General features: G+C 34.5%; 1 protein-coding gene and 1 long non-coding RNA gene across 9 annotated transcripts in view; one reads left to right on the top strand and one right to left on the bottom strand.

Moving 5' to 3' along the window:
* Window positions 1-23,294, top strand: part of LOC126711427 (patatin-like protein 2) — a 117,445-nt gene that overhangs the window by 92,307 nt on the left and 1,844 nt on the right. For 4 of the 8 annotated variants that reach the window (XM_050411268.1, XM_050411267.1, XM_050411265.1 and 1 more), the window contains 4 exons: window positions 90-251; window positions 402-704; window positions 1,364-1,536; window positions 1,660-2,094. In XM_050411268.1, the coding sequence (XP_050267225.1) occupies window positions 90-251; window positions 402-704; window positions 1,364-1,536; window positions 1,660-1,783 (762 nt within the window). In that variant the 3' untranslated portion in view covers window positions 1,784-2,094. Of the gene's footprint in view, window positions 1-89; window positions 252-401; window positions 705-1,363; window positions 1,537-1,659; window positions 2,095-20,516; window positions 20,871-22,183; window positions 22,288-22,457; window positions 22,640-22,774; window positions 22,965-23,131; window position 23,294 lie in introns of those variants that run through there. The other 4 variants (XM_050411270.1, XM_050411264.1, XM_050411269.1 and 1 more) reach the window with 3 other exon arrangements.
* On the bottom strand, window positions 89-23,294 carry LOC126711690 (uncharacterized). Its single transcript, XR_007650655.1, has 2 exons — window positions 23,185-23,294; window positions 89-142 (listed from the first exon to the last, which is right to left on the bottom strand). It is a non-coding gene; the product is annotated as an uncharacterized LOC126711690 (long non-coding RNA).

Here is a 23,294-nt window from a genome sequence, read left to right as displayed (position 1 = left end):
TGGTTCAGATTAACCCTGGATAAGAAAGTGACTGCAAATGATGGAGCTGAATTGTACTAACATTTACTATGATTTGGTCATGAAAACAGGTAAAGAAAAACCCAAGCATGAATGCCTTACTCTCAGATATTTGCATAGCAACCTCAGCTGCCCCAACTTATCTCCCAACTTATTACTTTGAAACTGTAGACCACGAGGGGAACGTGAGAGAATTTAACCTTACAGATGGTGGTGTTGCTGCTAATAATCCGGTATATGTCTTTTTCAAACTTCACATGACTCCTAATGATTATTATATATAATTAAATTTCCAATATTTTTTTATTATAAACCTGTTTAAAAAATAATAAGTTTAATCATTTAACCGTCATTCTAATATTACTAAATTGGTGCAATTTCAGGCTTTACTTGCCATTGGTGAAGTGACAAAGCAGATCATTCGAGGAAATTCTGACTTCTTTCCAATAAAACCAATGGACTATGGAAGGTTTCTGGTGATATCATTAGGAACTGGCTCACAAAAAGCCGAAGGAAAATACAGGGCACTCAAGGCAGCTAAGTGGGGCCTGCTAGACTGGTTAACAAGTGGTGGTTCCACCCCAATTATTGATATATTTACTCATGCAAGTGCAGATATGGTCGATGTCCACCTCTCTGTGGTTTTTCAAGCCCTTCATTCTGAGAAAAATTACTTGCGGATTCAGGTAAATCTATATCATTCAGACCTTCCATAATCAAAAGAAATACATAAGAAAATACTACAACTATGACCAATTTTATTACCAAAAAAAAATTAATAACTTACTGTCAATAAATGCAATTAATGACACATCAATAATATAGTAATAAATAAAATTTTTTAATTACTTTTTGGGTGAGACTAGGGGTTAGTACATATTTTATCACACAAATCCTATAAATCGATGTTCACCAATCGAGTTCTTCTACTGGCACAACAAAATTTCACAACATTTTCTTGACAAGTTGAGTATCAATTCATCATAAGTCAAAATAAAATAAGATTATACACAGATTCACTACAACTAAAAATAAAGGTATCATAAAAATATTGTGAGATTTTTATTGTGTATTTAGACTTTCTCATCATGAAATAAAAAATTGATTTAAACATTTATTTATTATGTATTGAAGTGATAATGATCACATTTATTATTACGACGTTAGTTTGAAACATTTATAGTAAAATTAATTAAAACTTTGATATTTTTCTTACATTTTATGTTTTGTATTTAAGAATTGACACATTGTTATGTAAGTCTTATGTAATAAAATTCATGGTATAAGAGTCAAAAGTTCTTGTTCACAGAATTAACATAGACAAGTTTGAATCAAAACAATGCAGGACGATACCTTGGTTGGGACAGTAACTTCTGTGGACGTGGCCACAAAACAAAATTTGGATGATCTTGTGAAAGCTGGTGAAGAGTTGCTAAAGAAACCAGTTGCTAGGGTGAACTTGAACACAGGAGTTTATGAGGCTTCTAACCATGAAACTAATGAAGCTGCCCTCACAAGGTACTAAAAATAAATATATCAAACTGTTATTATATATATATTCTACAATTTCTTTAGAAAAAAGTTTAGTTTTTAGTTTTCACATTAAGCTAATGCAAAAGCATATAATTAATGTTGTTGCAGGTTTGCAAAATTACTCTCCCAAGAAAGGCACCTTCGCCATGCAAGGTCCCCCGCTGGACATGCTCATGATCATCAAGCTACCAGTACTCACAAAACAAATGGTCTTAGTAGACTAAGCATATAATTTTTTTGCTAATGTTGTATTAAGGTTTGAGATTATATCTAATGCGTCAATACATTGGACATATTAAAATACGGACACATATTCGTATTCCAACGCATCTAGTGTATTATTGCATCAGACATAAACCATATCTTTGTATTAAAGTGTAGTAACAGCCAGGATGGGACACAAAAATCCCACCTTTTAATTTTTTGATAGTATTGGTTTGAATAAAATGTTGAGTAAGATAACTTGACACCGACACAAATGTATTTTTTTTATTTTTTTTGGTGGGTGATTTATAATTGATAAATGAAAGCCAATTTAGCTTCCATGTATTCTTTTTGTTAATTCAAAAGAATTTTTTTATTAAATCTCGTTTCTTTAGTCCTTGTTTTGTAGGAGTTCAAATCTTCTGTCTCATCAATTATGCTCCATTTCATGCTCCACCAATAAAATTTGGACAGCTAACCTCTCTCATTAAATGAAATAACTCTCACTTTAACACTCATGTTACTAAAACGTTAACGTTAAAATCCTTTTCTTTTTTTTTTCTTTTTTTTCTTCCGCAACTTTATTTCTTCTCTGTTCCGGCTTTTGGTTTCTTTTTTTCTCTTCTCCATGTGGTTTGAGTCAACAAGAACTCTTTTGAGTTTTGTGTGTTGCCGTAGCTTTTGTTTTTGATTTGGACTCTTCCCTCTATTGTCTCATTATATTCCTTTCTCCCAAAGTGTTTCTGGCTTTTGCTTTTGTTTTTGTATGCCACAGAGGTTCCTTTTGTCCGGTGCAGATTTATTTCAACTTTTGAGAGACTTCTGCTGAAACAAGCAACCATCAAGGCTTTCAAGGTTTCTTTTTTTTTCTCTTCTCTATGTGGTTGACGTCTCAAGTGTTCATCTTCATCCTCACTTCGCCCCGGTTACAGACACATCCTCACTTCACCTTCAAGTGTTCATCTACTTCTATTGGTTTCCACAAAACAAAAACAACATAGTTATTTTTTTTAATAAACAACATATATATATATATATATACACACACACACACGTTAGACACAAACTCACACAAGTATAAGAAAGTTGTTATAAATCCTAAAATAAATTAAAAAAAGAAATTTATTTACATTAAACCAAAAGAAGAGGACTTACTTTGTGACTGAACAATACGTACAAGCCTTGTCGGTTGCTTGTTGCAGTAGGAGCCTCTCAAAAGTTGAAACAAATCTGCACCTATAGGAGAATAGGACCTCTGTGGCATATAAAAACAAAAGCAGAATCCTGATTTTGATTTTGGGAGAAAGGATTACAATGAGACAAAATAGGGGAAGAGTCCAAATCAATCCCAAAAGCTGCGGCAAGAGACAAACCACATGGAGAAGAGAAAAAAAAAAAAAAAATCAAAATCCGGAATAGAGGAGAAATAAAGCTGCGGAAGAAAAAAAAAAAAAAAAAAAAAGGAATTTTAACGTTAACGTTTTAGTAACGTGAGTGTTAAAGTCAGTGTTATTTCATTTAATGAGAGAGGTTAGTTGTTCAATATTTATTGGTGGAGTATGAAGTGGAGCATAATTGATGAGACAGAAGATTTGGACTCGTTTTGTAGTACTATTTTTCTTGGCTCGTGCATGTAATTGTATATGGGTTACGACTTACGAGGAAAGAGAAGAAGAGAGAGCTTCCAATAAATGGTATTATTATGATCGGAGTTCCACAATTGCGTGACCAAGAAAATAAAACTCTAGTCCTTGATTTCACCATTAGTGGTTGGAAATTGAAATAATCAACAATGACTTTATTGATGATGATATTTGTTGAATCAACCAGGAAAGTGATTTGCTTAATAGATTAATCAACCTTTTAATAATATCACCAAATTCAGATATTTCCAAAACTAGTTGAAATTAAGTAAGCGTGCTGTCAGCTTTGAAAAGCTGTTTCTACTTTGGTGAGCATTATCCATACCCATTAATACATTCAATATTTTGTCATATTTTGTCGTGAGAGCGTCATCCATGCCCATTGTACATTCACTTTTGTGTACGAATATAGGTAGAAAGTTGTCAATAACATTTATTGTTATTTTATTATTTTTTTAATAAATTGTTTCTGAAAATAATTTATATATCAATGCTCTAATCAATGCCTTTAGAGCATTAGTTAACAATTCGCATTGTTAATAGGAAAGTTTTGACATCATTTTTATTAGAAATATAAAAAGTTATCAATAAAATTAATTATTTTATTATTTTCTCATAAAATAGTTCCTAAACCAATATTTTATGGAATTTTTTAACATTTCCATATAATCAAAGTGGGAGCATTACACTAGTGGAAGGTTTTTTTTTTTTTTTTTGGTCAACTGAAATTAGTGTGCATTTGGGAATAAGTTGAATTAGTTTCAGCTTATCTCCACTTTCAACTTATTTTTGCTACTATTCATGAGTCTCACTACACTTTTTGATACTATTAATGAGTCTCACTGTACTATTCAACTTATTTTTTAAGCTTTTTTTCTGCACTTTCAAAAAAAAGTTTTCAATTTCAACTAAATAAGCTGTTCCAAATAGATACTAAATGTGGTAGATGATGATTTTTCTATATGATGAATAATTAACTTTTTAGCTTTATCTCACTTATGACAGAGACTATGCAAATCAACTACCAGAAACTACATGATACCCAAATGAATGCAAATTCCTTTCTTAATCCTACTTCATAGTGTGTGTATTTATATGTATGTATATGTATATTGATCTTCTTCTTTTTTTAGTATATTTTTTTATTATCCTCAACACACTTTTTAAAATTTTCAACGAAAGTAAGGGCTTGCAACAACATTATACTCATTGCTTGAGTAGGATAATTTTTTTTTTTTTTTTTTTTTTTTTTTTTGCATAATAGAGAGTAAGGGAAAAGTATTCGATACTCCTGAAATACAATGGCCTGATGCTCATTCTTTTGAAAGTACCTAATAATTACTCAAAAGTAAGGGCATGCTCTCTTTACTTAGAGTATATTATACAATTTTTTCTCATTTTTAGATATTTTGTCATTTCTAATGTTAAATTATCAATTGTCTTAAAAGCTTAATATACTAGGAAAATGTGAATTTAATCATTTAACCATAATTATAATATTTCCCCTCACATGTGGCCCTAAACTCCCTCCCCCCCCCCCCTAATAAGTGTGGCTCAATATGTGAGATTTTTAATATTTTAAATGGAATGTAGAGCAAAACCAAATATCAAATTTATGGTCTCTTACTTTGATACTATATTAAATTAACAATAGTCCCAAAAGTTTAAACTATTAAAAAATGATGAATGTAATCATTTAACTATAATTCTAACATCAAATACCAGTATGTTGCGGGAAAGTGTCTCTAGGTGACACTTCCACACAAAATTATTAATTATAAAAATTATTATTGGTTTTTGAAAGATTTCCTAATAATTAATAGGAAAAAAGAAAAAAAAAATCCCAAACATGAAAAGAACTCCAGTGATTTACATGGTTCGTCAATAATCTACATCCACAAGTAGTAGCAGATGAATTCACTATATCAAAAAGAGATTACTAAGTGTATACAGACTCAAATAGGACCCACAAATAATAAAATCTCTATAAGACTCTCTCAAATTAATTCAAAGTCCCTTCTTATGTGGGATGACTCTTGGGTAAAGCCACCAAACCTTTATTTCAATTGTCTATTTAATTATAGGATTTTAATTTTTTTTTTTTTTTTGGTGGTCAAAGAGTATATTTTCTTGGTAGTTTTTTTTTTTTTGCTGAATATATTTTCTTGGTAGTTAATGAATACTTTTCTTGGACAAAGCAAAAATACTATGATAAAGTCAAAGTAGAATTTTAGACATTATCTTACATACCAAATCTCCATATTACCTTATCAACTCCATATAATAAATCACCCTCAAAAAAAAAAAAAAAAAAAAAAAAAAAAAAAAACCTCCATATAATAAATCACAAGACTCACAAACTAATCCATCAACATCATGAATGTTACAGGACTTAGAAAAATCAATTACCAAGATTTTGTAAAGTTTTAAAAGGAAAACTACAGTTTAACCACAGAAATAAGTACTTCAAAAATCTAGAAACAAAGATCTTTATTTTATTTTTATTTTTAATTTAGAGAAAAAATCTTAATTATGTTTGTGCACGAATGGAGAGGTTCAGAATTTAAAAAATAATAATAATAATAATAATAAAAAGATTGGTGAAGGAGAGAAAAAAAATTAAGTCATGTTTTAAATTGAAAAGCTTTTTTTTTATAAAAGAAAAAAAGATTGATGATATATATGAAATAAAATAAAACAAAATGTAGGCATTTACATATATAAGAACATGTGAGTACTTGTCGTTACTCCACTTGATATACCACCTCCCACTTGACATGAATATGATTGATAAGAACACTGAAAAAGTCTAAAACTATACGTTTTGACTCTTTCATATGAGACAATCCTCTGCCTAATAATTCTTTTGGTGGAAGGGAAAAATTTTTGCCCCATGCGGAAATAACTCACCCTATGGAACCTCCAAGAAGACGTGTGTGACGTTTTTTTCGAGCTAAAATTAATATGTGTCTCCCAATGGTTTAAAGCCATCACCTACCGACTTTTATATATTGTGAGTGGTGTGATATTAAACTCAAGTTTTCACTTTCTGTCTTTCTCAAAAAAAAAAAAAAAAAAAAAGAACTTTTTTAGAATTCTTTCTAGAATCAAGATTTAAGACTCTGATTATTGATGGAAAATCAAACAAAAGAGCATGAGATATTTTATTTGTGACGGAACAGATACCTCTTTGACTTTAACTATTCCTATAATGAAGAGTCAAGACTATTGGATTTTTGAATAGTGTACAGAGGCGGCTGGGGTTCAAATCAACTCCTGAATTGGCTAAAAACCAAAAATTATATATATAATATTTTATTTTATTTACCCTTAAAATAAAATTTTGAACCTTCTAACTCTAATTTTTGTTTAATCTCAATTGAAATAAATTTGAATATAATTATTTTAGTACTATTTTCACAATAATTTTACGATAAAATTAAATAACAAGTTTTAATTAGTTTTTATCTAAACTTTCCTGCATTTTTCTTCTTTATTAGTAAAAAATTACACAACTTTTAACCCACACAAATTACAATACTATTGACCACTTAAAAAAAGTCCGGAGCCGACGGTATATATGAGACTTGTACAGTTGTACTCCTCTCCACTTTACTTTTTTCTTCTTCTTCTTCTAGGGTTTGGTGGCAGGAATGTGCAAGAGACTTGACTTTGACTTAAAAGCAAACAGGATTTCTACCAGTCAACGTAGATAGTGATTGATACCAATTATTCTATAATCTATATGACTAGTTTGTAATTTTCTTTTATTTATGGGTATTTATTTCTTTTCACGGCCAGGAGCCAGGGGACCATTATATATGTGGACTTTTCAGTGACAGGGAGCAGTGGTATAAAAATCCACAGGTTAAAATTCAAGAATAGAGTTTGATTCTCCTTTGATATATACAATTTCAAATTTAAAAAAATTAAAAATAAAATAAATAAAAAAACTAAAAAGAGCTTGTCATATTGCACAAATTTGTTTAGAGGGTAAATTTTTAACATCTTTGAATATAATATCCTCTGCATTTTTGGAATCAAATTGAACTAAAGATTTCCAATTTAAAAGCTTGGAATTTTGAAATACATAAAACAATTCATCTAGAATTTCTTATTGATTGTATTATGATTTTGTTGCGCAACATTTTATACACCTAAATGGAAATGAATAACTTGTTCTTTAGACTCTTTTTTTCTTTTTCTTTTTTTTTTAAGAATACTTCTATAACCAGGATCAAAGGCATCAATTTCGACAATTTACCACTAGTGTCTTTAGATTGAACTATTATTTGACGCCAAGTGTCTTTAAATGTTTAATGCATTCCACTTGCATGCTAAGTGTCATTCCATTTAGTTTTGTATCAATTATATTGACACTCAAATTTATGCCTAAACTTGAGAGATAATTACAACATGTTACTAATCCCGCAGTTCAAACCATTTCCCCCCTAGACCCCCAAGCACTTTGTGCATGAGGAAGTGTCAATTCAGTTACAAAGTCTTTGACAAATTCATGCCTAAACTTAGAAAATGTAAAAAAGCTCAATTTGAATTTATTATATTTCTATGTAATACTATGAAGGTATACAATATATTATTTATTTAAACAAAAAAGCTACATAGATACACATACAATTGTTGTTATTTTTAATAATTGCACTCATGGATATACAAGAATTATTAGCTAGTAAATGTATATGTTTGAGACGTAATTATTAAGTACTCTCATATTATATATTATGATGTGGTGCTCTTTCAACTCACATTCCTTTCAACTCACATTCCTTTCAACCTGGGAATAACTACGGTCACCACCATGGCTGGAATGGGTGATGGATTGGGACGTGCACCAGCCCATACCAGTGTCTCGGTAGCTCAGTCACAGCAGCACGCGTTGGTGAACAAACCGACCACTCCTTACGGCATTAGGGCAGACGTGGACAGTGACAAAGCATTAAATCTGGATAATCAAGTTTCAGATGAGGAGTTACAATCTTACACGTGCCCAGGAGTTAATGCAATTATGGAGGGGAGTAATACCATTTATAAACCACCAATTTCCCAAATGTATCCCACCGAATTTGACATGCAAGTTAAATGACATTGATTCTGATTTTCACAAAAAAGGAAACTGAGGTAACGTCCAAGACATTAGCAACAAGTCTTCAATCCCACCACGCCACATGGATTAAATGGAGAATATGCAGGAGAATTTAATGATAATCACAACTCCAACACTGATTGTGTCCAGCTCAGCGATCCTCATGCACCATGCAAATGGAAAAGAATTGAACGTGAGCCTCCCGTGAACGGCCAGCCCTCTAATTCGCAGAATCCCTAAGAAAAGAAAAGAACATGCAAAGATGGAGAAGCAGACTTTGCCTGAGTTACAGAACAAAAAAGTCCATGTTTCGAAGGCAAAAGTTCAGGAAATTTCAATGGTCGAGGCTGCAGGGCAGCCCCACCAAGAACAATGAGTCTGATTGTGTGGAATTGTTGTGGGCTTGGAACCTATGTACAAGGAAAGAGCTTGAAAAAATAGTTCGAGCAAAAGATCCCTCCACTGTGTTCAGGGTCCCAGGATTTCCGGTTGGGGGGGGGGGGGGCCAGAGATAAGCGAAAAAAAAAAATTTCAAATACACATTCATATAGTATTAATAAACTATCAAGTATCAACCAAGACAAATTCCCAAAAATCATTGTTTTTTAATATATCAAGATCAACTTTTTGAAATTGTGTTTGAGAGATATGGTTATTTTCCGGAATTGGGATATCGGCATTTTCTGGAATTGGGGAATGAATATTTTTTGAGATTGGAATATCGACATTTTCCGGAATTGGAGAATGAATATTTTCTAGAATTGAAACATCCACATTTTTTGTAATTAGAATAGCAACATTAGTTGTTGGCAATCCCACATTGACTTCGGAAGAATTTGAATATTTTCTTTTAAAAAAATTAAACATTGTAGTTGATTTTGCATAATCTACAAATAAAATAAGAATCATATATATTATCTCACAAACGGTTGTTGTTACTAACTAAAGATAAATACTAGAATCTAGGTAATATGCATGATGCATTTAGTTATAAATTTAGTAATTCTCACTTCTTTTCAATTTATAAATTTATTTAATTTAGCATTATGAGTTAACAATAGGCACAAATGAATCACTGTTATTTTTTTAAATTTGTGATGTGTGACAATTTTCTATATTATATGATTTGTTTTTTTCTTTTGTCTTTGGTCTTTGCCTTTATTTATCTTTGTCTTTGTCTTCTATTTGTCTTTTTCTTTGTCTTGTACTCTCCATATTTCAGGCACTACCCAATCCCACTGCAGAAACTATAAATTTATTTTGCACTACTAAAAAAAACTTTTCTTAACTTTACCTTCTTTTTCTTTTCTTAACTTTACCTTCTTTCTTTTTTCTGTCACTTGTCTTTATTGTTGCCCAACTACCAGTCAACAAAGAACAAACAAACAAACACTACACTAATATATTCTCTAATCTTTACGAACTCTACTCTCTTTCTCTCTCTATCTCTCTTTTCTATATAATACAAGAGAGAGAGTCACAAAGCCAAAAGGCCCAAAAAAAAAAAAAAAAAACCACCACAGGCAGAATAAATTTTTAGATTCACAATCACAAAATCACCAACATTAGTTCATCATTCATCAGTAAAAACACAAACACCACAAGTCCACAAGTATAGATCTTTAGATTCTGAGATTCACAAACATTGTATTAGGTTTTGAAGGAAATGATAGATTAAATACCTGTGAACTGTGAAGGCTGGAGTAGTGGAGCAACAAAGCTAGGCTGGGCAGTGCAGATTGAGCAACCAGCAACGGCGGCAAGATGGGTCTCTGGTTTGGGTATGCGACAGCTGATGGCGGCGTGGGTACTGGGTAGCAAGATGGGTTTCTCTCGCGTGGGCATGGGCAGCAGCGTCATGGCATGGGCGGCGATGTCGTCACAGCGTGATGGGTCTCTCACTTTCTCTGTCTCGCTCTCGCCTCTCCCTTTCTTTTCTTTTCTTTTCTTTTTTTCTTTTTTTCCTTCATTTCTGGCTTTTTCGTTTGGTTTTAGGGTCTTACTAACTCCTAGGTTTTCATGGGCTCTTAGAAACTCCTGGGCTGGCCGGCTGGGATAGGGATGGTTGAGGTGAGGGGGGCCCAAGCTAAAAACCAAGGGAGCCCAAGCCTTTTTTTGAAAATTTTACATACTAAAAAAAAAAATTTGGGGCCCCCTTTGCCCTCTACCTGGGTCCATCCCTGGCTGTGTTTTTTAGCCGAAACATGGACGGATGAAGCAAGGCTAAAAGAAGTACAATGTAATTTGAATTTTGAAAATTTATTTTTTGTTTAACAAAATAATAGAGGTGGAGGATTGGCATTGTATTGGAGTAACTCAATAAATTTAAATGTTGAATCTTATTCTAAAAATCATATTGATGCTATTATTAACAAGGGTGCAAAGGATGCTTGGAGATTCACAGGTTTTTATGGTGAGCCAGTTATGCATAAACACCATGAATCATGGGATATGCTTTGTCAGCTCAACAATAGATTCAAGTTGCCATGGCTCTATTCAGGAGACTTCAATAAGATAGTGAGAAGTTCTGAAAAGCTAGGGGGGAGCTGCAAAAGTCATGCCCAAATGCAACTATTCCGTGATGTTATTGATGAATGTGGATTTATTGACCTTGGTTTCATTGGGTCACAATTCACTTGGCAAAAGCACTTTGTTGATGGGCACTCCATTTGGGAAAGATTGGATCTCGGCCTTGCAAATAATGATTGGTTTATGCAGTTTGCATGAACAAAAATTCACCACCTCTCCTCCAATGCTTCGGACCATTGCCCATTATGGATTATTTTGGAGCGTCTAGAAATCCTAAGCATTACAAAACCATTCAAATTTGAAGAAATGTGACTATCCTATATAGGGTGCACAAATGTTGTTGAAGCAATATAGACATCCCATGAAGAGGCCGATTCTAGTATCAAGGTGATCAAGAAGATAAAAAAATGTGGAAAAGAACTACAAGACTGGAACCGAAAGCATTTTGGGAATGTGAAAAAGGAGCTTGAGAAAAAAAGAAAATTATTGAGGGAGGCAGAGGAAGAAGCTATGAGAACAGGAGTGAGTTTCCAGGTTAGAGAGCTTAAAAAAGAAATAAATGAGCTAGTGGACAAAGAATATAGGATGTGGTTTCAAAGATCTAAGGTATTATGGGCAGCCAATGGAGACAAGAATTCTAAATACTTCCACTGCCGTACTACCCAAAGGAAGAGAAAGAATTCGATCCTTAAAATCTGCAAAGCTGATGGGGAGTGGAGTTCCGATATGGACCAAGTCACAAAGACCTTAACTACCTATTTCCAGGAGCTTTATACCTCAGCAAATCTGCCACCATGTGAGGCAGCCACAAACTCAATCAACCAAGTGATCAGTGATGAGATGAATGAACAACTCTCCCGAGAATTTCAGGCTTGGGAAGTGCAACAAGCTATAAAGCAAATGGCCCCACTAAAGGCACCAAGTCCTGATAGTATGCCTCCTCTATTTTTTCAACATTACTGGAATTTAATTGGAGATGATGTAATAGATTCAGTTCTTACTTTCCTTAATTCAACATATTTACCCAAGCATCTAAACCATACTTTTATTAGTCTCATCCTAAAGAAAAAAAAATCCCAAATATGCATCTGATTTTAGGCCTATTAGTCTTTGTAATGTCATATTTAAGATTTTTTTGAAAGTCTTAGCTAATAGGCTTAAATGCATTTTACCAAAAATTATCGCTGAAACCCAAAGTGCCTTCACCAAAAGCTACCTTATTTCAGATAATATTTTGGTAGCATTTGAATCCCTACATAGCATGCAAAAACACACAGGGAAAAATGGTTTCATGACAATCAAACTTGACATGAGCAAGGCCTATGATAGGATGGAATGGCCTTACCTAGCAGCTGTCATGAAAAAATTAGGGTTCAATGATAGATGGATTAAACTTCTCATGTTATGTGTGACTACAGTATCCTACTCCATTCTTGTTAATAAGGAACCCAAAGGATTAATCCATTCATCAAGGCATCAAGGGGCATCAGACAAGGAGATCCCATCTCCCCATTCTTGTTCCTACTATGCATGGAAAGCTTTCATGGCCTAATCAGTCAAGCAGCAGCTCAGGGTGATATTCGAGGCTATTCTTTATCTAGAAATAGTCCTCACCTAACCCACCTCTTTTTTGCAGATGATAGCCTCTTGTTTTGCAGGTCCACTGTTCAAGAATGTCAAAAAATCCTAGATATTCTAGATACTTATGGCAGGTGTTCAGGTCAGCAAATTAATAGAAATAAAACTACCATCTTCTTCAGCAAATCCACTGATGAAGGTACAAGGGACTGCATAAAGCTTGCATTGGGAGTGGAGGAAATAAGACAATATGAGAAGTACTTAGGCCTTCCCTTACTTGTTGGAAAAAAATAAAAAGGCCAGCTTTAATTACATCAAAGAAAGGGTATGGAGAAAAATTTGATAGTCCAAAAACGTATTGACTCCTTGTGATAAATTAATTGATTAATTAGCCAAGTTTATTAATTAATCAAATTAACATGCAAATGCGTGGTAACACAAACAAATCACCAATAAACTAAGTATGCAACGGAAAATAAATTAATACGGTAATTTGTTTACGAATGGGAAAAACCAACACGGCAAAAATCCCACCGGGTGATTTTAAGGTCACCACTCCCAAAATTCCACTATTATCACAACAAGTGATTACAAGCAAAGGAATCTCAGTACCTTATACCAACCTTGTGAGAAACCGCGCCCCCGGCCTGTTTTTTATAGGATGTTTGGTCAAGCCTATGTGAATGAGTGGAGTTGTGTTATTGCCTCTCAAAATGGAGGTTCGACTAATTATATTTTTCCCCTTTAAATTAAGGGTTATACAATGGAGTCACTACTTATTTAATTATTGGAGTAAATAAGTAAACCAAAATTGAAAAATTCCTCATTTTATTTATTTAAAATTGAATTTACATTAATCATAGGAAATTACATGACTTTGGTCCTAGATACAATCTAAGATAAAGTACATAACTTTGTTTCCTAGTTACAATCTAAAAATCGAAAATTATATGGATAAGCATTTGATCTACTAACCCTTGATCTAAACTCGAAGACTATATTACAAGGTGGGAAGTTGTTAGGCACCCACCTTGCCCGGTGAAACCAGCCTTCTAGACTATGGTGATCAACATTCATATCACATCATCTAATATGTTATCAATCAATTTGCATGTTGAATTTAATGTTTGTGCATGTGATAAACCCTAATTCAATTTATTAAGTATTGCATTTGAATTGAAAAATAAACTCTAGTGAATGTATGTAAATGATAATATCCTAGATTCAAGAATTTAAAAGAATTATTAAACAAACATTTTTTTCATGTTTTTTAATGTGGATTTAAGATCGAAACTAGTGTTATGCATGAATATGTGATGAACAACCAAGAACATATGAAGAACACGTAAGAACAATTAAGAACATTCAAACATATTCAAGGGAATTATCATATTTTAATCTTAAATTCTCATCATGGCAACATAAACAAACAGTTAGGGAAGGAGATTATACCTTCATGCAAGATTCATATAGTGGAGGAGATGACTCTTGATGAAGGTCCTAAGGGTGGAGGAAAAGAAGAGTTAGGAGAGGAAGAGTAAGTCTCACTCAATACCTTGAGTTTCAGGAAGACCAAGATATGACAAGACTACTCAATTTCACTAAAACTCAAGGAAGAGAAGAGAGGGAGGTTTTTTGTGTGTGCTTTGAAATAAAGGAGATGAGAGGTTTATATAGTAGTGGTGGAGGAAATATGAATGGAATACCATTTAATGAGTGTTGACAAAGAATCATGAACCTAGACCTCATTTTAGCCTTTGGGAAAATTTGGTGCATTAAATGTGGAGATCAATGAGAGTGAAGAGAAAGCAAAGTTCGGTTTTCCCGTAACTGCTGTAACAATCTGTAAAGTCAACTTCGAAAAATCATATCTGACTCAATTCTAATCAGAATTGTCTCATTCCTGTGCTCAAATTGAAGCCCCGGATGTTTAAATTTCTGGAAAAATTAACCTCATTCATAGATTCAAAATATTCTGAGATATATTGATGAAATAGTGAGCAGAGGTCATTTGTTAGAAAATGGTTTCGACACAATTAACATTAATAGATCTCAAATTAACTCCCAATTAACATTAAATGGCTCCAATCACTCCCATTTCAGACTTAACTGGTTCCAAATTTACTCTAATTAAAAGATAATTGTACAAATTACTCATTGAATAATTAATGTTTAACTATCTAGTTAATTAGGTGTGTGTAACCCTACCATATAAGCGAAACAATTATGACTAAAAAGAAAAGCAAGTTAGTGATCAATACGAACCCACTTCGCGCCGAGAGAGGGGGCAAGGGATTTAACCGGCAAACCAATTGCCGCGCACCTAGACGAACTCCCCGGCAGAATTCCTATTAGAATCAGGTAGGCAAGAAATCGGCCATACCCTCATATCTCTAACTTTTAAGTAATAGTTGGTTTTCTTATTCCCACACAAAATGTACATGTGGTTTATATTGTGATGGTCTAATTGCAAACCGAACATCTGATTCAACCTACTGACACAACTAACTACTTGGTAAAAGTTGGGGGGAAGTTGGACGAGACACAGCCTAGAGTACCCGAGGATATTGAGTAAAAGAGGGTCCACGGGAAATCTAAGCCCACCCTTCAGGATTGCCATTAAAGGGAAAAAAGTGGTATTGGCCCCTCTGTGGAGAGCAATTTCGCTCTCGTGGCAGTACGCCACATCCACATCATCAGGGATGTTAAAACTTTGCCTAAAAGTGGCTAAGGACGCCTCAGTGTTTAGAAGGAAGGCATAACCCATCTTAAACTCTAAAAACTAAAGGAAGACACTGAAATAAAGGAAAGAGGTAGATAACTTACTGTGGGCTCTAGGAAAGAAAGAGATTCTAGACTAAAGGATAAGCACGCAGATGAATGCACGGCAGAGAGAAAACTCAGAGAATAAAGAGCGAAAAAGTGAAAGAATGATTTGGGCTAAGCTATTTATAGGAGCCAAGGAGGGGTGAGCAACGTTTAATTAACAATAAAGAGGCATAATCAACAATAACGAGGCCAAAAAACCTTATAGATACCAATGGTGACTGACATGTGCGTCGCCTCGGTTCACGAACCGTCAGGTAATGATGACGGCTGAACCAAAGGACCAGATACAACGTGCCTTTTGAGAGCGCATTAATGGGTATGAAACCGTCCAATATCCACCCATTGAGCTTCTTGGATAGCTATTGCCTCTTGGATTCCTTGATTCGTTCCCGAGAGTTGGGCACGAATCAAGGGGGGGGGGGGGGGGGGGCTTATGTATGACACCATGATACCTAGGCCCAGGTGGGCCTTGGATCCTGACTCAACAGTGTGGCCTATGGCATCAACCTCTTTCTACCTAAAGCCCCAGCCCCAGCCCACTAAAGCCACAATCCCAGGCCTTGTATTGCCCAAAAGCCTAAGGAGTAGATAATCTCAATTAGCATGCACCCTGTTCCACCGCCTGGGCCTTGCTCGGCAAACCACATCCCGAGTAAGAAGAAAGGCACTCAGGGACACTATCTCTTGTATGCCCGGCAATGCCTTGGGGAATATCGCTGCCGAGCACATCTACAAAAGTGGGAACCATTTCCAAAACCACTCTCACCACACCCCACTCCCACCTAAACACCCACTTACAATAAACGACATTGGACCTCCTATTGCATTAACCATGGAAGTAAATCATAGTCTTTTCACTAATTTTGGGCTATAAATATGAGAAGTTAAAGGAGAGAGAGGGGGGGATGGTCCAGAGGGAGAGGTAATTCCGTTGAGTCTCTATGCCAAGAACAACCCAAAGTAGGAAATTCAAGCCCACAATACAAATAGATTGTGAGCCCGAGTGAGGCCCAACCCAATAGCCTTGCTTTTGGCGCGCACAATTCTAATTGATGTTTTGTTTATCCTGAGTTGGATCTATAGCCATCCATGTGAATTGTATTGTCTTTGCTCTGGCTTCAAGCCCTTAGCCATGCATAAAAAAATGTCTTGCGGCCGGGTATGGGTGCACTTACATTTATCAAGAATGTTATTGTTAATATTATCAGTTTGTGCAATCAAAATTGGGCAATAGAAGACTCATCTTTCACAATTTACGTTTTTGGCTTCCACTTTTGTGCATTTTCCTAATATAAAAACAAAGAAAGCCAAGCTTTAAACCTTTAGTAATATATCATTACAATCGCATACCATTGATGCGATGGTCACTTCACAAGTATAAGTGTTTGTAAAGTATAGGAGACAAGGGCCGATGTTCAAGTCTCTAAGAGGGAGCTTCACACATATATACACTTAGATTAGGTTAAAGTAGATTTTCTATCTTGTATAAAAAATAATAATAATAATAATAATAATATATCATTTAATATATACCACCCGTGCACTAGCTTCTGTGATTTTTTTTTTTTTTAACTTATGATGGTCTTCTGAGATGTATGTTGATGCGTCTTTTTCAAATGTTGTCATCATGCTTATTCCTAATGTTATAAGGTCTAATTGGAAAGATATTATCAATTTTCATACTTAATTTGTTCCCTTCTCAAAACATAAATTAATCTTCTTCCTACCTTGCTAGTAAACTGCAAATAATTGATTTAAAAATATTGCAGCAATACAAATATCAATTAATACTAGATTGGAAATGCAATATGTCAAATACTGCCGTAGAAAATTCTAAATAGGTGGTGCTAAATCTATGTTCCTGTCAAGAAAAAACTTAGTAAACTCTCAACATGAACTACTTATGATTAGAATAATGGCTAAATGATTTAATTCACCATTTTCCTATTAGTTTAAGCTTTAGAGACAAGTCACATAATTTCATGCTGCAGTTCTTTCATTAATCTCTACTGTAATTTTTTTTTTTCTTTCATTAATCTCTACTGAAGGTCCTAGAAATGATCAAGTTTTGAAAACAATGCATAAGACCAATAGAATGACCAAGTTTTTACATTTCTTTTATGCAGCGCTTGAAATTGAATGGTACACATATGTTGAATTGTTGAATTCTAACAAGTACTCGGTTACTAGAATTACCTGTGCAAGTTATCCTCTGATAATGGATATAATATTCTTCACATTTAAAATTCCATTTGCCCTTTCTTCACGTTTGTTTTAGCCAAAGAGAAAAGGAAGCTTAACCTAGACGACGATCTCAAAAGTTTGACTATGTCAACTGGAAAATTTACCAAAACTAAAAGTATCGTAGCTATAAGACTTACTTCTTTTCCTTTTTGACAGAACAATAAAATCTTTTAAGAATGAATAACCATGCATGTCGGATTTGCAAAATGGTATAGATACATAGGATCAATAATTCAACACGATTTGAAGACAAAATTCATAAGGCCAATAGAATTATCAAGTTTTTAACATTTCCTTTAAGCATTAGATGTAATTGAATTGTACACATTTGTTTGAATATTGAATTCTGACAAGTACCTCAAATGACTTTTCAATGATATGATAACCGGTTAGGTGTATACACGTTATTGAAGTCCTAAATTGAATAATAATATTAATAATAAGTGGTTAATATAACATAGTTGAGCTCATAGCAATTAAACCTTTTGAGTTAAGTGTGTCTTTATAAATTAAATACTCAAGGAGTCTCCTTAAAATGTTTTAGGGGCTGTTTGGATTGGCAAATTCCGTAACTCAATTCTCAGTTTCCATAACTCATAACTCAAAAATGGTGAGACCCATAGCAAAAAGGTTGTTTGGCAAACAATAACTCTATTTCCATAACTCTATTTCTATCACTCAATTCTCTGATTTTTGAGTTATGAGTTATGGAAACTGAAAACACATTTTGGCTATTTTCAGTTTTCATAACTCATAACTCAATGACATTTTTGTAATTAAACACACATGAGGGACCCACAAACAGTACCAGCCGCACATTTTCCTTTTTTCTTTTTCTTTTTTTTTGTTCTTCCCTTTCTTTTCCTGGGTTCGGTCTCCCCTGTTCTTCCCTTCTTCTTTTTTCCTTTCTTCTCCTGGGTTCGGTCTCCCCTGTTCTTCCTTTTTTTTTTTTTTTTTTCCTTTCGTCTGCTGGGTTCGGTCTCCCCAGTGTTCTTCCTTTATTTTTTCTTTTTCTTTTTTTTTTCCTTTCTTCTCCTGGGTTCGGTCTCCCCTGTTCTTCCTTCTTCTTTTTTTTCCTTCTCCTGTGTTCGGTCTCCTCGGTGTTCTTCCCTTTTTTTTCTTTTTTTCTTCTTCTTCTTTCACTGGGTTCAGAGATCTTGGTTTCTTTTTTTTTTTTTTTTTTTCTTTTCTTCTTTCACTGGGCTCGGGTGATCTGAACTTTTTTTTTTCCCCTTTCTTCTTTCATTGGTTCGGTGATCTGGGTTTGTGAAATCGCGAAGTAGCAGCGGCTGCTATGGGTCCGATCGTTTTGACTCAGCTGGCAATGGGTCTGGGTTGTTAGCTGGAGCGGCCCTGGTCAAATCGGTCATGGACCAAAAGACCATGGCTGGCCCGTTTCCGAGGTGCCCAAGTTCCGACAGCAGCAACCGATCGTTTCCGACATTCCGCTCCTTAAAAACTCTAAAACCCACCACAGCCACAACAGCAGCAACAGCAACATCAACATCAATGGCCTGGGCAGATTTGAGTTTGCTTTTTTTTTTTTTTTTATGATTGAGAAATCTGGGTTTGTTTTGGAATATATTTATGCATGTTTAATTTTTTCCTGGATGAGAAATCTGAGATGGGAAAGGTGAAAAGGGAGAAAAATGAAAAATGAAAAAAGAACGAACTAAAGAACAGAGAAAGAAGAAAGAAAAGTGGAGAAAAAAAAAATCTAACCAAGTGACAGAAATAGGGCCCACAAATAGTGTGAAAAATATTGAGTGATAGGAAGTGAGTGATGGTGCCAAACGAGTGTGCAAAATTGAGTGATGAGTTATGAGTTTTGAGTGATAACAATTGAATGATAAAAAAAATGAATCCAAACAGCCCCTTATCTCCCCAACATCACCATCATGTTGGGAAGATAATACTTAGGAAAACTCTAATTGAGCCCAAGGTGTTTATCTCCCCAACATCATCATCATGTTGGGAAGATAATACTTGGGAAAACTCCAATGGAGTCCTTAATATGACATAGGAGCTCCACTATATTATATTAATTTCTCAACTTCCCTTCTTTTTCTCTATATGAACATTCTACTCACACGTATATATCCAATGCATCTTTTGGTTACTTGAGGCGCTGCCTTTTGCGAATCAAATTAACATGTAAAATGTAAAGACTTGTTATTCTTGAATGTTGCAGCCATTAAATGTCGCAAAAGCATAGCTTGAGAATAATAATAAATTTAATTTTAGCCACTAGGTAGGGATTAACTTGGGGGTAGCCATTCATAAGTGCCTTTGTTAGGCCTGTTGCCTAACTAGTCCCATATTGCCTTTATTGTCTAACCAAACTCATGCTCACCTACAATTCTTTTGAAGTGGTCTCACCTAGGGGTGTGCAAAAAACCAATGAACCGAACAAACCAGTCAAAACCGACCGAATCGAGTTCAATTTTTCGGTTCGGTTTCGATTTCATTTTTTAAAAACCGAAATTTTCGGTTTCAGTTTCCGATATGTATGCACCGAACCGACCGAAACCAAACTGAATAATATATAATATAGTTTATATTATAATATTATATATATAATATAAAATCAGATTGGGCCGGCCTTGCAAATATATTGGCAACCTGTAACTAGGCCTTTCAAATACATACATTAAGGCATTAGGCCTCTGGCCTTGAAATAATCAAGCCCATTAACCCATTAACCCATTAAAGTAATTAAACTTAAATTAATTAGGTAAACTAATTAAACTAAAACAAAAAGTTAAAAACCCTAGCACACGTTTCAGTGTTTCACTTTCATCTCATTCTCACTCTCACTCTCACATAGAGAACACAGCCTCCACAGTCATAGCCGCACCTTCTCTTACCCTGCTCAATGCTTCTCCAAGGTTCTCACACCCAGAAACAAATGGGCAACGAAAGTTGTGGTTGTTGATGAAATTGTCCTCATCTACAAGAGCAATAGCTTCGCTCTCGTCGATGTAATCAATCCCAATGGCTTCAAGAATCTGGGCCTCGACGAAATGGCCGACACTGGCTCTAACCATTATGGGGATCGAAACAACGCGCTTGATTTCCTTAATGAGAGACGGGTCTGGCATGTGAGAATGCCTAGCTAAGATGGGTCCGAGACAATGAGACAACATGCACCAGCTTGTTTGGTGATCTTGGCATGTTCGGCGATCTTGGTTCGATTCTTCTTTTTTCTTTCTCTCTTCTCTTTTCTTTCTCTGTCGCTTTGTATCAACTTCTTTCATCAGCTTTGTTTAACTGCTCTATTGCTTAATTGCTTTTTGTATTTTTATTTTTTTTTATGTGATTCTCAATGACCTTGTCTTTGGAAAACCGAAACCCGACCGAAACCGACTAAAACCGAAATACCACCGAAACTGACGGTTTCCAACCATTTCGGTCGGTTTCAGTTGAGAATTTCACAAACCGAAATATTCGGTTTCAGTTGGCCATACACCTACAAAATCGACCGAACCGAACCGAGCACACCCCTAGTCTCATCTACAATTCTCACTTATAGTGACCATAGCCTAAAGGGACAATTTTTGTGACAAAGTAAGAGGCAATGCTTGTAATTCACCCGAACTTTCCAAACAATACATTGGTTTATGAATTTTCAGTATATATGTACGTAAACAATATCAGAAAAGGTATAAGTTATTGGTCAAATTTGAAACACTTTGATCTGATTAGGGATGTGCAGCCAACTCGCTAAAACCGACCCGGCAGGTTGGGTTGGTTTTTAGGGCTTGGTGGGTTAGGTTGGGTTACAAAATTTTTTTGATAGCGGGTCAGGTTGGATTTGGGTCATAAAATTCCAAACTCGCCAAATCCAACCTAACCCACCTATATATTTAAAATATATTATATAATTAATAAATTTTTTAAAATAACCAACTCTTCCTCCTATCCTATATAAAAGTCAATATTAATGTATATTAGTTTATATATTAATGTATAAGCGAGTTGGAATATTAGTTCATATATAAATGTATATTTTGTTTATCAATTCGGTGGTAGGTGTGATATATTTTTTTCTGCTCAATTTAATAATAATAGTAATAAAAAAAATTGTCTAACCCATGGGTTTAACCCAACCCATGTGGATTGGGTTGGGTTGGGTTGAACTTATGTAATGGGTTGGGTTGAATTTTTTTAACCCACCATGGTGGATTGGGTCAAAAAATCTCCTTAACCCAACTCATGCATTCCCTAGATCCGATGACTTTCTTTTAAGGCTTATGGCCCGATCCAATGACGCTGTTGAATCCTTGGAGTTTGGACAAAGAGATGACTGAGGAGTACTATAAATACACATACTTCCACAAAAAGACATATCGAGTCACATAATCATCTCTTTTTAACTTCCTTAAAAGTTCATAGTTTCTCTAAAGCTCTCAAATCCTCTCTCTCTCTCTCTCTCTCTGTCTCTCTCTCTCTCTCTCCTGCATCTTTATCCCAATGGGCTCAACAAATGTACCGCTACAACCTCCAACTTATGGAAACCTAATCACTGTTCTCAGCATTGATGGTGGTGGAATAAGAGGGATTATCCCAGGAACTATCCTTAGTTTTTTAGAATCTGAACTTCAGGTAGAAAAATATATTATATATTAATCATACATGTTTCATGCCACAAACCTAAACAAATTCAACACTTTTTTTCTTTCACTAGTGAAGTTCTGCTTTGTTAAATCATATATAAGGGTTCAACATGCAATCTTTCCAAGTACTTACTCTATATTTGCTTATGTATGGTGCAGAAACTGGATGGTGAAGATGCAAGACTAGCAGATTATTTTGATGTTATGTCAGGAACAAGCACAGGTGGTCTTGTCACTGCCATGCTAGCTGCTCCAGATGAAAATAACCGACCTGTCTTTGCTGCCAAGGATATCAAGGATTTCTACCTAAACCACTGCCCCCATATCTTCCCACAGAGCAGGTAAAAATTAGAGTATGAGATATAAAAATATCAATAATATATATATATATATATATACATATATATCTGTTTGATTATTGACTTGACCCCATTTGTTTTGGTTTTTAACATGATATTATTTTATCCAAACTGCAGTTCTCCAGTATTTTCTTATCTTATAAAGATTATCAAAGCTCTAGCTGGACCAAAGTATGATGGGAAATATCTGCATAAACTTGTTAAGGAAAAACTAGGACATACAAAATTGGAAAAGACATTGACTAATGTTGTTATTCCATCATTTGACATCAAAACACTCCAGCCAACCATTTTTTCTAGCTATGAGGTTTGTCACTTAATCTCATTAAAATGGTTTTTTAACCCCAGTACTTTTTTTTTCCTTTAATTTCCACAATATATGTAGTGGTTCAGATTAACCCTGGATAAGAAAGTGACTGCAAATGATGGAGCTGAATTGTACTAACATTTACTTTGATTTGGTCATGAAAACAGGTAAAGAAAAATCCAAGCATGAATGCCTTACTCTCAGATATTTGCATAGCAACCTCAGCTGCCCCAACTTATCTTCCAACTTATTACTTTGAAACTGTAGACCACGAGGGGAACGTGAGAGAATTTAACCTTACAGATGGTGGTGTTGCTGCTAATAATCCGG

Source organism: Quercus robur, chromosome 2 (genome assembly GCF_932294415.1).
Source record: "Quercus robur chromosome 2, dhQueRobu3.1, whole genome shotgun sequence".
Classification (NCBI taxonomy): Eukaryota; Viridiplantae; Streptophyta; class Magnoliopsida; order Fagales; family Fagaceae; genus Quercus; species Quercus robur.
Note: the sequence above shows the minus strand (reverse complement) of the source record. Positions and strands in the feature narration are given on the sequence as shown.